Below are 15,364 nucleotides of genomic sequence, written 5' to 3' on the forward strand. Positions count from 1 at the left end.
TAGTGTGATATGGAGAAAATTACACTGGTCTAAGGGTATAAAGACCAAGTTCTGGGACTGACTCTTCCATAATGTTACCCCGGGACGGCATTGTAGGGGCTCAGCTCATCGGCTCTGTGCTGAGGGGCTGGGTTAAGTGCAAATCAGAGACCCCATCTGACTCTGAAGTTCCTTTTTGTAGCTCTGCCTTCTCTTGGCTTCCATTATGGCATCCTGCATGTCTGTGTTACAGTGTGTGGGCCTGTAAAAGGGCCCAAAATGTATGAAGTATTATACTTACCTGATTGAGGTTGGAACATCTGTGCTTTCCCATCTTGGGGGCTGTCCTGACTTCCCCAAGTCAGTGTGCCCACTCTCTGCCCCACACGGCCTTTCGCCATCCAATTCAGTTGTCTGAGTGAGAACCTCAGGGTTCTTCTCTGAGGAAACTCTCCGTTTTCAGTGGACTGCCTCTGTAATCTCCATGTTATTCAATGAGAGCCTGTTTCACTTAATTTCTGGTTCTTGGCTTTTTGTAGAATAATTGAGGCCACTGGCCAAGTGACTTACCTGTAGATCCATCCGGTGGTTTTATGTTCCAAGAACACCCTGGAGAATGGTGCTGCTCAGGGTACTGTGAGCTTGGACCCACCTTGCATTTGAGCCCACAGCTCACAGGTAGGAAGTTACTGTGGGTTTAGTCCAGGACCTCAGGATAGAGACCACTGTGCACAGCACTTAAGGGTGACAGTTTCTGGACCACCAAGTGGCCAATTTGTGCCAGTCTGGAAGGAAGGGAATTTTTGAGAGTAAAATTGTCATTTTTCACTGAAAATGGGGGCAGTGTAATATAGTGGAAGCATTGAGATAGATGGGTGTACAAGTGCCCGGATTGGAAGAACACGCACCCACTGGGGGAGGAGTTAGCCCATGGTGGGGAAGAGGGGGCAGGGCAGGGGTGCTGGGGTTGGGGCAAAAGGTGAATGAGGACTTCTGTCTTCTCTGGAATATTTTAATTTTTAAGTAGAGGATGGATGTATCTGTGATTTCCTTGATTAAAAATTAATTTCATAGCCCAAGTCTTTGACTCCGGTTTGCTCAGCTGTAACTCACTGCTGATGGTAATCTGGCCTCTGACTGTTGCCAGAAGGAGGATGTCAGGGGAAGCAGGCAGAGCCCCGGTGGCCCAGGGAGGCACTGGGTAGACAGATACCACACGCGCCATCCGCAGGCAGCAGCACACCGCCCCTCCGAAATGCTGAATGGTGTCAAGCTCCTGTCGCAGTCTTTGGCTGCTTGGCAGCAGATAGTCAATATTCCTGCAGTGCAGTGTCTGTGCGTTACTCGAGGAGTGATGCCAGAAGACTCGAGGGGCTCAGATTAGGCCCATTAGGTCCAGTTCTGCCTCCAGCAAGTTCATGCTGGTTCAGGTTTCATTGCCAAGTGAGTTAAATGAAAAGGTTTTTGGATTTCAGAACCTTTTGGATTCCGGAATTGTGAATAAGGGATGGTGGACCTTCTAACCATCCTGAACGTATGTTGGAGAAGGCCTCAGGACCTATCTGTCATTTGCGTTGGGGCAGAAGGTCCGTCAGACCTGTGAGCATCAGCAGGAAGAGACAAGACTCCTGCCCCGCGGGGCTCTCCCTCTGCCCCTACGGTGCCCTCGCTTCCTGCACGGCATAGGCTTTGAGCAGGACCAGTAGAGACTTTTAGTTTTGCCCACATCCTTCCTGCAGAAGCCCTGGGGCTCCCTGAAGCTCCCAGCTTAGAGCAATCCCAGCCTGAAAACCTCTCGAGTCAGGCTTTCCGTGTTCAATCCAGCTCTGCCGCTTAAAAGCTGTGTAATCTGGGAAGTGTGCTAGAACTTTGTTTGCGTTGGTTCTCCTATGTGTAAAAGAGGGATAATAATACTACCACCACATAATGAACTCTGGGCTCTGTCTGTGGCCTCGAAACCGGGGAAAAGGAGACTCTCCCTCTGAAGGGCAAGGGCTCCGTGGGTCCTGGCAAGAGGCGAGTGCAGTCCTCACTGGGAGTAATACCGAGACTGATGGGATTTCAGTAACAAAAATGTCGGCCTTTTATGCATAATGCAGGGCTTTACCTTGAAGAGAAAATGACATCAAATACAGGTCGCTTTGGGTTTTTGTGGAGCCGTGTCACTCACCTCGCGCTCAGGGATCACACTGTCCCGTGAGCGGCGGCTGCAGGCCTCCCTGAGCCGTCCCTGCTGGGAGGCTTCAGGATCAGTGCAGGAAGAGGCCCACAGCTTGCTGGGGACACGACACCAGTGTGTACTGCTGACACTCCCTTGTGTGTTGACTCGCCCTGAGCCTGCAGCCCTCGCCGCAGCGGGAACCCTGCCCCAGTGGAGGGGGAGGCCCCTGCGCCTCCTGCCCTCTGGGCCTTCTTCCCTGCACCGCATTCCTTCATGGTCTTGATTTTCAAAATCTGTTGCCTGCTGTGGAGTAAGTTGCATAAACATTTGACGTAAGTTATTTTAAAAGGACTCAGAACTTTCCCGTGTTGTGTACCACATGTTACACTTCAGAGACTGTCTGAAAAACAGCCTGTGCTGTCTGATTCGCCTGTTACCCGGCTTTCTGAGAGGCCTTTTAAAGGAATAGAGGCCAAGTCCATCTGAACCACCTGTACCTGTATCCTGTGGGGAAGGTGGCAGCCCGGCACCGGTGTTGGCAGCGAGGCCTGCACACGCGCCCCCACGGGACGGCACGCCGTGGCCCACCTGTGCCCGGGCGCACATGCAGGCCACAACCACAGAGAGCCAGTCAAGGGCCGTGGCAGGTGGCCTGCCACGTGGTGGGTCGTCATATGGGGCATCTTGAAACCAGGAACACTTCTCAGCTGGCCTGAGTCTGTCTGGCCAGCCTCCCCAGTGTTGCTTGTAGAAGCGCCAGATCAACACGGAGGGCCCTGTGGTCACCCACTGAGGGCCTGCTGCTCAGAACAGCCCGTGCGAGGAGGGCTCTACCCACATCAGGACCTAAAACCCACAGTCAGAGGAGCAGCCGACACACTTCTAGGAGCTCAACAACTTGATCAGACAGATTGGCAAAAGTACAACACAAAGAATAAGCCTGATTTAATAACTGTGTATGGAATCCTGCATGGAAAAATGGAACATGTACAAAGGTTGAGCAGATCCTGTGTCACAGAGCCAGTCCCAAGGAGTACCAATGAGCCCAGTAATGCAGACTGTGTTTTCTCATAATGATTTTTTTTTTTTTGAGAAAAATTGGCCCTGAGCTAACATCTGTTGCCAATCCTCCTCTTTTTGCTTGAGGAAGATTGTCCTTGAGCTAACCTCTATGCCAGTCTTCCTCCATTTTGTATGTGGATCGCTGCCACAGCATGGCTTGATGAGCGGTGTATAGGTCCATGCCCAGGATCCAAAGCTGTGAACCCAGGGCCGCTGAAGTGCAGCGTGAGAACTTCACTACACCACCGGGCCAGCCCTCGCATAATGATTTAATAAAATTCAAAATTAATGAAGCAAGATTGCAACCCCATCTCAAAACGTGTATGTTTAGAAATGTTATGTGTGTCTATGTATATATCATAGGTAAGGAGAAATCCTGATAGAAATTACAAAATATTTAGAATCAAATCACAGCAAGAAGTATATATCAAAACTGGTGAAATGTAGCTAAAATGATACCTAGATGAAAAGTTGAAGTCTGAAATGCATATATTAGAAAAGAAGAATAAAAGTTTACGATCTCTGTGTCCATCTCAAGAAATTAGAAAAAGATATGAAACCCAAATAGATCAAAAAGATGGAAATAATATAGATAAGACTATAGGGGTCAGTGAATGTGTTAGGTTATTTCATTATAAAGATAAGACCTGATAAAAATATGGCAAGATGTTAATATCTATGTAATATTGATGTCTTATGTAATATTCTGAGTGTTTCCGTTTGCTTGAATTATACTATTCAAAATTAATTTGTAAAAAACTAGAGACCAGCAAAACAAACATTAACTTTGATTATTAAAAACAGAAGCGGGGGAGGGGCCGGCTCCGCGGCCGAGCGGTTAAGTTCGTGCACTCTGCTTCAGCGGCCCAGGAGTTTTGCTGGTTGGGATCCTGGGTGCAGACCTAGCCCTACTCATCAAGCCACACTGAAGTGGCATCCCACCTAGCACAACCAGAAGGACCTACAACTAGAATTATAACTGTGTACTGGAGGGCTTTGGGGAGAAGAAGAAGGAAAAAAAGGAAAGATTGGCAACAGATGTTAGCTCAAGCGCCAATCTTTAAAAAAAAAAAGTCAGTGCCTACAATTTGAAAGGTGTTTTAGTGGCTTTCCACTTGGGCTCCTGTATGAAAGGATGGGGGACTTTCTGCATCTGTCCTGAGCCTGGGCACGCCTCCTCGGGGCCGGCACACCGCCCTCCTGCACCTGCAGGCAGCTGCACGGGAGGGCGGCTTTCACCTCTTGGGGCGGTCTCCCGGGTCTCCCAGTGTGGATTAATACTCAGATCAGACCATCCCAACTGTACCACCAAATTCAGTAAGAACTTGCCCAGCTGTTTCTGCAAAATACAGTCACAGGCAAATAGAAACTTGATTTTTGTTCAAATAAGTAAGGGAGAGACAACAGATATTAGATATCATTAGTAATGTGACTTTGAAATAAAAATTTACCCCTAATAACTTTTTCCAGTTTCCCGGGTCTTTAATCAGAGACTCTCCTGAACGTGCAGGACACATGTTGGGCAGTTACAATGTTGACTTCTCATCAGTGTCAGTCATGACTCCTCGATACTTTGTAACTGAAGTGAAATGCACTGATCACTGGAGCGCAGGGCTGACAAAGGCTACTGTGTGGTCTTTAACTCTGATTCCCAGTTTTTGCTTCTGGCAGTCAGGAGTGCCGCCTGTTTTATGCAGTTCTCAGGAAACACAGCCACACCCGTTCCTGTGTGTGTCTGTGCCTGCTTGTACACAAGACAGAGTTGAGGAGTTATGGCAGAGAGCGTATGGCCCACAAAATATTGACTGTTTGGACTTTTACAGAAAGAGTGAGCTGACCCCTGCTCCAAACAGGCACGTTGTTCTCTTGGACTGACTTGTAAAGATTGTCATAAACGTGAACTTCAAAATGCATTGATAATAAGACACTGGTTTGGGGGACTTTTTTCTATTGGCAGTCCTCACAAGATTTCATCCTAAAAACAAACATACAAGGAATCTGTTGCCAATAAAACTTGAGAACTACTGTATTACGGCATCGGCTCGGGGAGAAGGGGCGCAGAGGTGGCAGCCGGGCGGAGGGAATTCTGTGGGTCAGCCCTTCAAAGCGAGTCTTCGAACGCCCAGAACCTGAGAACCATGCTCAGGTTGCGAGTACTGGGGACATTTGTATAGCCTTAAAATCATTTTATTAATACTGGGTTTTTGTGACAAAATATAACAAGAGCACCCCTTCAATGAATTGCTTAAACATGCTGTAGAAATCCCTGGTTATTTTGAAAAGTATACACTGATTTTATGACAGTTTGTAGGACGTTGTTCCTATCTGCCACAGTTCAAAAATCTCAATTTTTGCATTTTCTAGAAGGAGGGTGGACGCGTTCCAGTGCCGGCCGTCTTCTCCCTCCTGATTGGCTAATAAGAGCCCCGAGCGGTCATTGGCTGCACAGCACCCGGGTGGAATCTGAATGGACCGCCGGCAGAGCTCATGGCCGTGACGGGTGACTGGCAGTGCTTCTTGATGCCCGACGGGATGGGAGACATTCACCGATCCTTTTATGTCTTTCAAGGATATTCCCCGAGTCCCTTCGGTGGCTGATGGCTACCCAGCAGTTTGAGTCTGCCAAGAAGCTGATCCTGCACTTCACGCAGAAGAACTGCATGAGCCCGGAGAGTGACATCAAAGGTGTGATGCCTGGTGAGTGCACGTTCGCCTCAGCCCAGCGGCCCCACCTGGCCTGGGAGAGACTCCACCCATTCCTAGACCCGAGTACCACGGAAGGGCCCCTGATGCTTGGGTTGGTTTGTTTCACCAGCAGCTGCCTCAGCTAGCTGTTTGCTTTCCTGTGATGGCTGCCTGCACCTAGACAGGGAATGTTATTGAAGTGACATTCTCTCCACCTTCCAGGTGTTGGATTCTTTCCTGATCAAGTCTCTCGGGCTGTGGTGCCCCACGAGCCTGTCCAAACCCAGAAGTGAGGCCTGAGCCTAATCGGCACCTGATGGTCAGGGGAATATTTGGGAGGGCTAAAACCCGTGTGTGGCACACAGCCTTGCCTGCCTGCCAGGTCTGAATGCCGGCAGAGTCCTGGCTTGGGGTGGTGGGCGCTCACCACCTCTCTTTCCCCAAGTATGACTTTCAAAGAGCCGCCGTTGTCTATTTCCGTCATGACCTATTTGTTGGGCAGCTGCAGTGGAAAACTGAAGTATTTGTGTACAGTGGTTCAGATGCATAGAATTCATGTGACTCCGGAGCATGGCCACACGCTAGACTGGGCCTTCCAGGCTGGGGATCCACAAGTATCATCAGGACGTTGTTAAAATCTAACTCATCCTTTAGCTCTGTGTTCAGGCAGAGTGGAATGCATCTACACAGACCGCTTATGCGCTTGTGCCCTGCCTGGCTCCCCAGAAGGACTGTGTGGTGGAAGGTCACACTGATGACGCCTCGGCTCCTGCAGGCCCCGTGGGGAAGCTTGAACTGCAGTTAGTCTCTGTGAACACATTTTCTATTCTGAAAACCAGACCCTATCCCCTGTCTTAAAGAGAGAAAGAAAGCTTCTCCCCTTTCGGTGACGCCTACATTCAGGAAACGGGGCTGTGAGGGTCTTGGACACAGGAGCTCACGGGTCTCTTTCTCTGCAGAGCTGGAGAAGGAACTTTCCCGGAGGCCCAAGAAGGTCTGCATCGTGAAGGTGGTGGGGACCCGGAACCTGTGGAAGAACATCGTGGTCCTGTGTGTGAACTCGTGAGTCAGAGGGCCGTGTCCAGGGCGAGGGCAGGGAGGGGCCGGAACAGAGAGCAGCCAGAGGAGAGGCCAGCAGGGCCTCCGCCTCCCCCAGCTGGACTTTGAATCATGGTCATGCAGGGCCTGCCGGCCCACCCCGCTCTCTGTTTGCTGAGGGGCCCTGGGTGGGTCTGATAAGCCCGCCAGAGCTTCCTGACTGGCTCTGAGTGCTAGGAGATATGGAGCCCTCCCAGCCAGTCACCAGCCCGGCAGGCCGGTTATCCTACCCTGCGTGCTGTGCGGCCTAGGCGGGCCCTGAGCCAGTCCACACAGACATGCCTCCCGAAGACGGGACTGTCCTGGAGCAGAGCCACGTCTGTGGACATCCCGGAGCGGGTGGTCTCGCCGTGCACCATCCAATGAGCACACCTCCTTCCAAGTGCAGCAGAGGGGCGCCCACGTGCAATGTCCAGGTGCTATCACAGGTGATGGGACCTGAGACCAGTGGGGCCTGGCTGTGTCCTCAGCCCCCACTGCTTGGTGGCCTGGCTCGCTGCTTGGAGCTGGTGCTGGTAGCCCAGCCTGGTTAGAGGCCCAGACCCCAAGGCAGCTGTGGGTTGTGGCGGCCAGCCTGAAGGCCGGCATGAAGCCCAGATGTGCTCTATGGGGCACGTCCACCTCGCTGGCCCGCTCCGCAGGTTTTGGAGCTCGTATCCCCCATTGCTCACAAGGCTTCCGGACAGCCCATCCTGGGCTCACTGTGCACCTAGGAGGTCTTTCCTGTCTTGACTCGGGGCTCAATAACCCTGCCCTTTCCTGACTGCTCAAGGGGGCCCTCATTCAGGGTCAGAGGTCATGTGGGGGGGGGTTGACTCTCATTCAGGTTAGAGATCATGGGGGAGGGGCCTTGCGCTCACTTGTGAAAGGTCCCAGGATGGTGTCAGGGTCTGGTCCTCCATCCCCATGACTCTTTCCATCGGAGCAGCTCCATTCAATCAGTTCTCAATCCTGGGCCCAGATTAAATCGGGGGAAGATACAGAAGGTTCTACTGCCAAAGTGATGGACGGGCACAGATGTAACCTGCACCCTTGTCCTGCAGACGAGGACACCCAGGCCTAGGCAAGGGGATGACCAGCCACAGCCACACAGTTGGTCAGGCCTAAGCCCTCAGGCCTCAGCCTCCTGGCCCAGAGTTGGCTCCGGGCACAGCCACCACGCTGCTGTCCAGACTCAGGCAGACGCTGGCGAGGCGAATGCAACCATTAAGAATGGAGTGACTTCTCCAACTTTTATTTTGGAAAAAAGCAAAATAGAAAGATGGGACAAAGATGAGATGGCCAGTTTCCATTTCAGTGATTCTCTGTTGGATCAGTCTCTCTGGCTTTGTCATCTTCAAATGACCTGTTGTGGTCAGAGGACTTCCTGTCCACCAGAACAAAAACGGGGAGGATTTCCGTGAGGCCTCAGTAGGCCAGGAAGAAGAAGGTTACCTGGGATCCAGGAGACTAGAGGAATCTCATTAATTGCTAGATCATAAATCGATGGCACAAGGAGCTAGGTCTCCTGCTGAGTATTTTCCAGGTGGAAGTGCATTTGTCTGGCACAGGACAGCTTCCTCCTGGCAGCGTGTTTGTTGCATTTGACCTTGATACCTCCTCAAGATCTGAGGAAGGCACACACGGTGGCTGGGAGAGAGGGGAAGTTGTAGCTCTGGGATGGATGCTCAGTGCTGATGTAAGGAAGGGGCTCTCACAGCACACACGGCCACACCCAAAGGGCCTTCTGCACCCTGGGGAGAGCCCACGTGGAAGGTATCATCGCTGCTGCAGCCTATCCGGGGAGACACAGCCGCACATTTACTCCTGTTTCCCAGAGTGGACATCTGCTCACCGCAATGGGGACACACATTTCCCACCAAGTTTATATGATCCTGTGAGCAGTAAAAGGGCTGACCCAGGGCAGTGGAAGGATACAGTGGTAAACTAGGAATTGGAACAAGTCTCCAAGACTAGATGTCTTCATTTGGCCTGACCTCCAATTGGCTTCTTCAGAGCACATTTGTCCAGTTGTGGCTGGAATGGGTTGAATAGGTAGTTCTCTAGATGGTTCCCCAAGTTTCCAGAACCCTGAGTGCTGAAGGAAGAGGCAGACTCAGAGAGGCAGTATGTCTTAGAAGTTGTCACTTGGCAGCCGAGGCACCGTGTGCAAACTCCTTACCCTCTCAAAGCCTGTTTGCCCACCTGCGCAGCGGCTTTGAGGGTAGCTCTCGCAGCACCGCCGCGGGGCTAGATGAGCTGAGCACGGGGAGCACTCTGCCTTCCAGGTTAGAGTCCCATGACAGACAGTGTCTGAACAGACAGTGCCACTCTTTTATGCTCACACTTTTCCACTGAAGTGACGGCAGAGCAGAGTGAACATGCTACCCCATGAAGGGGTGGTCGTCTCTGCATATCACTCTGTCGTACTTTCATTTATGGTGACAGTGTGCGCTCTGTTACATATGGAGTTGCTTCCCTGTTTCCTGGTCATGGACACAGTGGACTCCCAGGGGAGGATGCAGTCCCTCGTGTCTTTGCGCACTCGCACATGGCCACTCTCGGTGTGTGTCTCCCGCAGGCTGACAGGCTACGGGATCCACCACTGCTTTGCACGCAGCATGATGGGCCATGAGGTGAAGGTGCCGCTCCTCGAGAACTTCTATGCCGACTACTACACCGTGGCCAGCATCGCCCTGGCGTCCTGCCTGGCCATGTGCGTGGTGGTCAGGTTCCTGGGGCGCAGGGGAGGGCTGCTGCTCTTCATGATCCTCACTGCCCTGGCCTCGCTCCTGCAGCTCGGGCTCCTCAACCGTGAGTGGGGCTGGGGGAGTGGGACTGGGTAAGGGCCACTCCGAGTGGAGGGGAGCTGGCATACAACCGGAGGGTATTTGAAGGGGCTGGGTGAGACTTGAGAAAGTTTTCAGTGACCTGAGCTGTTATTCCAAAATCAACAGCTTGAGGAAACTGTTTTGGGAAGGACAAGCTTTAATTGGAAAGTCCACAGTGACTGCCTTGAGTGTGGGGGGCCTTTCCTCGTTGCCCCCAACCCTGGGGCTCCAGCTCAGAGCCTTCCTGGCTGCGCGGTGTGTGACTCCCTGGCATGTGAGGCCCTCGGAGTCCTAGTGGACGTGATTGTGCCGATGGCCAGACTATTTCTTTGTGATACACCACATGACGAAGAAGAGCAAAGGGCTTGTTTCTTTCCTGTGAATTAAGGGGAATGAATGTGTGGACACCCTTGCTGCTTTTCAGCAGACATTCCCCAGCTCAGCAGCTTGTCTTTGGACCAAAGAATTTTTCAATAAATGTTAAAAAATAATCTAAAGGAAAGCTAGGGAAGCCATGTGGCCCCCCAGCTGTGCCGGGCGAGCTCCGTCCAGCTCCTTGGGAATGGAAGCTGCCTTCGTGTGCAGGAAGAGCACCCAGGACCTCTCTGACCTGCCCGGCAAGGTGTGACGGAGCGGGGAAGCCGAGCCTCCTTCTCACCCCGGCACCGTCCTCCAGGGACAGGCGCCAACTCTGTGGGGAAACAGATGGCACTGGTCCCCTCCTTCACGAGGAGAGCTGACCCAGCTGTCGGGACAGGGCTTGGTGACCATCTAGTTGTGCCATAGATCAGAGCTGCTGAGAAGACAGAAGGCCTTCTAGGATTTCAGGTTTGCATGACGTCGTCCGAGCTGCGAGAGTCAGCATCCAGAACAGAGGGAAGACAAAGGAAAAAGCCAAAACTTTCTCAGCCTTGTGCAAACTGGGTTATAGAATAACTAGTTTCAAACTTAGGAGCAGTTTTTCTAACTTGGGCAAGTTCTCATGCATTCCAAGTCTTGCTGGGAGACTGGCCTTACCTTCAGCTGTGCCAGTAACGGAATGGATAAGTGGTGTCTGTCTCCCGCCATCCCGTCCCCCTGATGGGGGCAGCCCTAGCTACACTTCCGGGAGCCTTCTGCAAGCTCACATGGTTTGGGTGGATGCGCAGGGGAGCAGCAGCCCCCAGGAGTGCCACAGATGCCCTCTTTGTCCCTGAGCAGGAATGCCACAGGATTGCGTGCAGACACAGGAGCACGCAGAAATGCTGCCTGACGGGTCTGCCCCGCCGGACTTGATGCTCCCTTAAGCACAGACCAGCAAAGACTCTTGAATAATTTTGTGCACAGTGATATTAGCCCTTTGGCTTGAGGTTGGAGATATGCACTGGAGTCTCGTTGTGAAGAGTTTAGTTTTCTCCCCAGGCTCTGAGGGCAGAGGGCTTTAGTGCCCCCTTCCGAACAAAGGAGCTTTGTGTAGCCGAGTGCTGGTTGCCGTGCTCTAGACTCCAGCCCCCAAGTCTTGTTTGGTGGTCTCTCCAGCACTCTGGCTCCTGGGTGTCAGCCATGCTCCCCGAGTGGGCCTGGCAGGCTGGCAGCCCTGGAAGGGAGTCTGCTTAGAGATGAGTCACGTGAAGACACATCCAGCTGTGGCTGCAACCTAACGTGCTCTCTTTCTCTCCTCTTCCCACTTGCTTCATCCCCGTCCGTGTCGGTGCCATTGTTCCTGGCCCAGTGATTGGAAAATACAGCCAGCATCCAGACTCAGGTGAGTCCCCAAATGCTGTGCCATGCGCTTCGTCATCTTTTTATTGCATCCAAGTGGGCGTTTTTATAAAGACTCACCAACCTGTGGTTTCCTTCTCCTCTTTCCCCTCTCTCCTCTTGCCCTCCAAGAGTTGCAGCTGAAGTTGGCCGTAGGTTGGACACTATAAGCATACATTTGTATTCTCTACTCCCTCCTGCCTCTAGAAAGAGCGACTCGTTTCCTGTTTGTGCCCAGCTTGCACGCATGCCCTCCCCTCTTCCCCTGGCACTGGCCGTCAGCACAGGCCCCGGGCCAGCGCCGAGGCGGCTTTGCCATTTTTGTCTCACGGACAGCGCCTGGGTGGGATCAGAGAGCCTTGGGAGCAGGGGAGCCTGGCTGACCGTGCCCGCCAGGGGAAGCTGCTGCCCCCTCGTGCACCGCGCAAGCTCACTGCTCTCGGCCCTGGGGATGGCAGAGCCGCTCCCTCCACCTCACCTCTGTGCTGCTGGTCACACGTGCCTGGCCTGACCCCAGCCCGTGCTGCCAGGGCCTCCGCAGTGAGGGCCCTGAGTTCACATGCAGCCTGGCACGTAGCTGAGCTCTGCCCCAGTGTGTGAGCCCCACAGCATGCCAGTGCTCCGTGCTAGACACCACCGTGGTGCGAGGTCAGACTCCGGTGCTGTTTGCAAGATGCTTGGATTGGTTGAGCACTTTCCCTCCAGGCCTGTAAATTCTGCTGTTGGGTTGAGTTTTTGTTGCCTTAAATCAAGCCTAATGTACCCTGGCCCGCGTATTGGACTGGCCAGACCCAAGGCCAGAATGGCCAGGGCGCTCTGCGCTGCAGGGACCTCCTTCTCTGGCGCCAACATGGAAGGCTGGAACAGAGGGACGTTGCTATAGCACTGGGGAGACCACCACCCTCCCTTCCTGCCAGGCTGGCTCTGGGCCAAAGGAGTTCTGGCAGAGTCAATGCACGCTCCAGCATTCTAGACACACAAGGGACTCGCAGGGACCCTGACAAAGTCTTCTGCCAAGAGGGCTCTGACCTCCTCCACCTGGAGGCACTCCCCCGCCTCTGAGGGAACTGAGCACCCTGGTCTGCACCTCCAAGTGGGGAGTGGGGAAGAGGACAGGCCCTTCGTGGGGTCCCGGCCTCCCTCCTCCCCTCTCCCTCTGCTCTCCCGCCCCGGCCTTAGGCTTCCTTTTCTCTTCCTCCTGCACCCCTCACCGTCCCCTCTGGTTCTCCTTCAGGTATGAGTGACAGTGTCAAGGACAAGTTCTCCATCGCGTTCTCCATCGTGGGCATGTTCGCCTCCCATGCCGTGGGAAGCCTCAGCGTGTTCTTCTGCGCGGAGATCACCCCCACAGTAATAAGGTACGTAGGGGGGCCCCGCAGCTCGGCCCTTAGCAGGACTCGGGAAGGGCATCCTGTTAGCAAGGCTCCTGTGAAGTAACAGCACCCACTCTGTCCCGCCCTGGCACCCGGATGAGGGTGCGCCAGGCGAGATGGCCAGGTTGCTTCGGATGGGGACCTTCGCCCTGACGCACAGGCAGCCGAGAGTCAGGTGAGAGAACCTGGCCCTGAGCCCCGTCCAGGCCACAGCCAGGGCACAGACAGGGGACGTTGTAGGGTCTGGGAAAAGTGGCAGTGATGGGAAAAGGGGAGAAATCAGTAGATCACTTAACTTGGTCCCACACTTCAACTAAAATCCAAGCTGTCAACTCTTCTAAGAAGAGACCTCAATAAAAATCGATTCCAGAATAACCAGTGAAGCAGAAAGGGCCTTATTTTTTTACTGGCCTGAGAAGTTGATGTCTCTAGTCCAAGGGAAGGCCTCATGGGGAGAAAGCCCAGCAAATGATATCGTTGATTTATTTAACAACTATTTATGGAGAACCCACTAAGTGCCAGAGCAATGAGCAGGACAGCAGAGACCGGCGATCTGTGACCCCGGAGTCTGCGATCGAGTCTCGCTTTCCTGGGAGGCGGGGTTCACGTGCGCTCAGCCGCATCTGTCTGAGTTTGTGAAGAGGCATGATCCTCTCTGGTGCTACCCCTGGGTAGTGGTGCAGGGATGCACACCCCACTTGATGTTCTTGACATGACAGCATAAGAGGGCATCCTTACCTGCAGAGTCATTTTGTTTTCCTGGTGATTACTTTTCGTAACTTATGGAGGAGCTCATCTTGATTTATATCACACTGATCTTTGTATGGGAACATCATTAGCATTTCTAACACACTTGCTGTTTTGAATTATAAAGTATGAGTATGGGCAGTTATTCAGCTGTGAGATAAAACCCAGACGCCAGCATGCCCACACCTTCCACCCTAACTCGCCCACATGGGAAAACAAGTGGAGGTCAGTGCAGTTCACCGTAGGATTTGTGCAGACTCGTTATTTTTGCCCCTCGGGTGCTGGAAGGACCTAGGAGGAGGCAGGTAGGTTTATGGACTTTCTTCCTTCCCGCATTTCCAGTAGTCATGCTGACAGTGGAATTTTCACATGACCTCATTGTGATTCATTCTCCTGGATTTTTACAATACATGCCAAACCTGAAGACTACTAGGTACCTGTGGAATAAAATGCCAAGGAATTGCATATTTAAGAAAAAAACAATTAAATGGCAAGTAATTCATCCTCTTCCAGCCCTCTGTGGAAGCCCAAGTGAAGAGAGGAGGCTGAAACTTATTTCATGCTAGAAGTTGCAAAATGCTGTAGGCAGAGAGCAACTCCTTCTTGTGTCTTGTCTTCACCTGGTTAAACTTCCTTCCTTTACAAAAGAACACAGCGAAGAGGATTCTTTCAATTGAGCAGAGAGCAGAAGTCAGGTAGAGCTTCCGGCCTCCGCAGGTGTTGTGTGTTAAAGATGTTTCTCTGGGGGTGGCCACCCGTAACCTGGTAGTGGGTGGACCTCATTAATCCTTGTTAGATTGTGCTTAACAAGCTAGGCTGGAGGAAACACAGTATTCTCTTCCTGTTTGATGCAAACCTGGCAAGAACATTTGGGAATAGAAATTCAACAATTAAACTCTCAGATTCCGCTTGCCCAGATGACAAAATAGAAAAAGATTTGGCCCTTGGTGATGTTTCTGTACTTGCCGAGGATGAAAGGATGTTGAGTCCAGAGGGGTCTCCTGGCCAGGATGGAAGAGTTTCTGGGGTTCCTGAGGAGCCGCTCTCCCCGAGGGACACCTTCTCACCCTTTCCTTCAGAAGGCCTCTCTTCCTGCATCGACACTCAGGGAAGTTCCCACAGAGCCCGGAAACGGACTTCCCAACCCCCACTTCACACACACTAATCCAAGATAAGCAGGATGGGTGGCTTGAGGTCTGTGAACTTCATTTTTCTTAATACAAAACTAGCCTTTTTCTACGATACTATATTAAAAACACGCCTCTGAACAAGAACAGTAGCAAAAGTTAAGATGCCAGGATGAACTAACTAGAAGCAAATAGAAAGGTAAGAACTTTTTTGCACAAAGACTTGCAGAATGAGTGTCTTGGACATTGTCTAAGAATGACAGTGACTCCCTAGGTACTAATGAATTAATACTGTTCCGTGAGATTCCGTCCAGACTTTACATTGCAGAGAAGGGCTTCCTTCCCACTGAGGCCCAGGCCAGATGCCTCCTCAGCGGATGCAACAGGTTCTTCTTAGATTCGCTTCTAAGGCTTCAGCAGTTGGGACCCTTTGCAGGCAGATTGCGAAGGACCCTCTCCCCTTTGGCTATGCAGAACTGGCCGGGAGTCCTGGTTGATCTAGAAGCAATTGGTGGCTTTCTTGAGGAGGATCATTTTTTTCTACCCAGTGTCCATCAGGAAGCTGCAACTGGGAGCCCTGAG

General features: G+C 52.3%; 1 protein-coding gene across 4 annotated transcripts in view; it reads left to right on the plus strand.

The window, feature by feature from the left end:
* SLC22A23 (solute carrier family 22 member 23) overlaps positions 1 to 15,364 on the plus strand; it is a 153,035-nt gene that overhangs the window by 130,413 nt on the left and 7,258 nt on the right. For 2 of the 4 annotated variants that reach the window (XM_070515686.1, XM_070515688.1), the window contains 6 exons: positions 5,772 to 5,899; positions 6,847 to 6,949; positions 9,546 to 9,778; positions 11,507 to 11,539; positions 11,668 to 11,691; positions 12,770 to 12,893. In XM_070515686.1, the coding sequence (XP_070371787.1) occupies positions 5,772 to 5,899; positions 6,847 to 6,949; positions 9,546 to 9,778; positions 11,507 to 11,539; positions 11,668 to 11,691; positions 12,770 to 12,893 (645 nt within the window). The remainder of the gene's footprint in view (positions 1 to 5,771; positions 5,900 to 6,846; positions 6,950 to 9,545; positions 9,779 to 11,506; positions 11,540 to 11,667; positions 11,692 to 12,769; positions 12,894 to 15,364) is intronic. The other 2 variants (XM_014867429.3, XM_070515689.1) reach the window with 1 other exon arrangement.

Source organism: Equus asinus, chromosome 8 (assembly GCF_041296235.1).
Source record: "Equus asinus isolate D_3611 breed Donkey chromosome 8, EquAss-T2T_v2, whole genome shotgun sequence".
Lineage (NCBI taxonomy): Eukaryota > Metazoa > Chordata > Mammalia > Perissodactyla > Equidae > Equus > Equus asinus.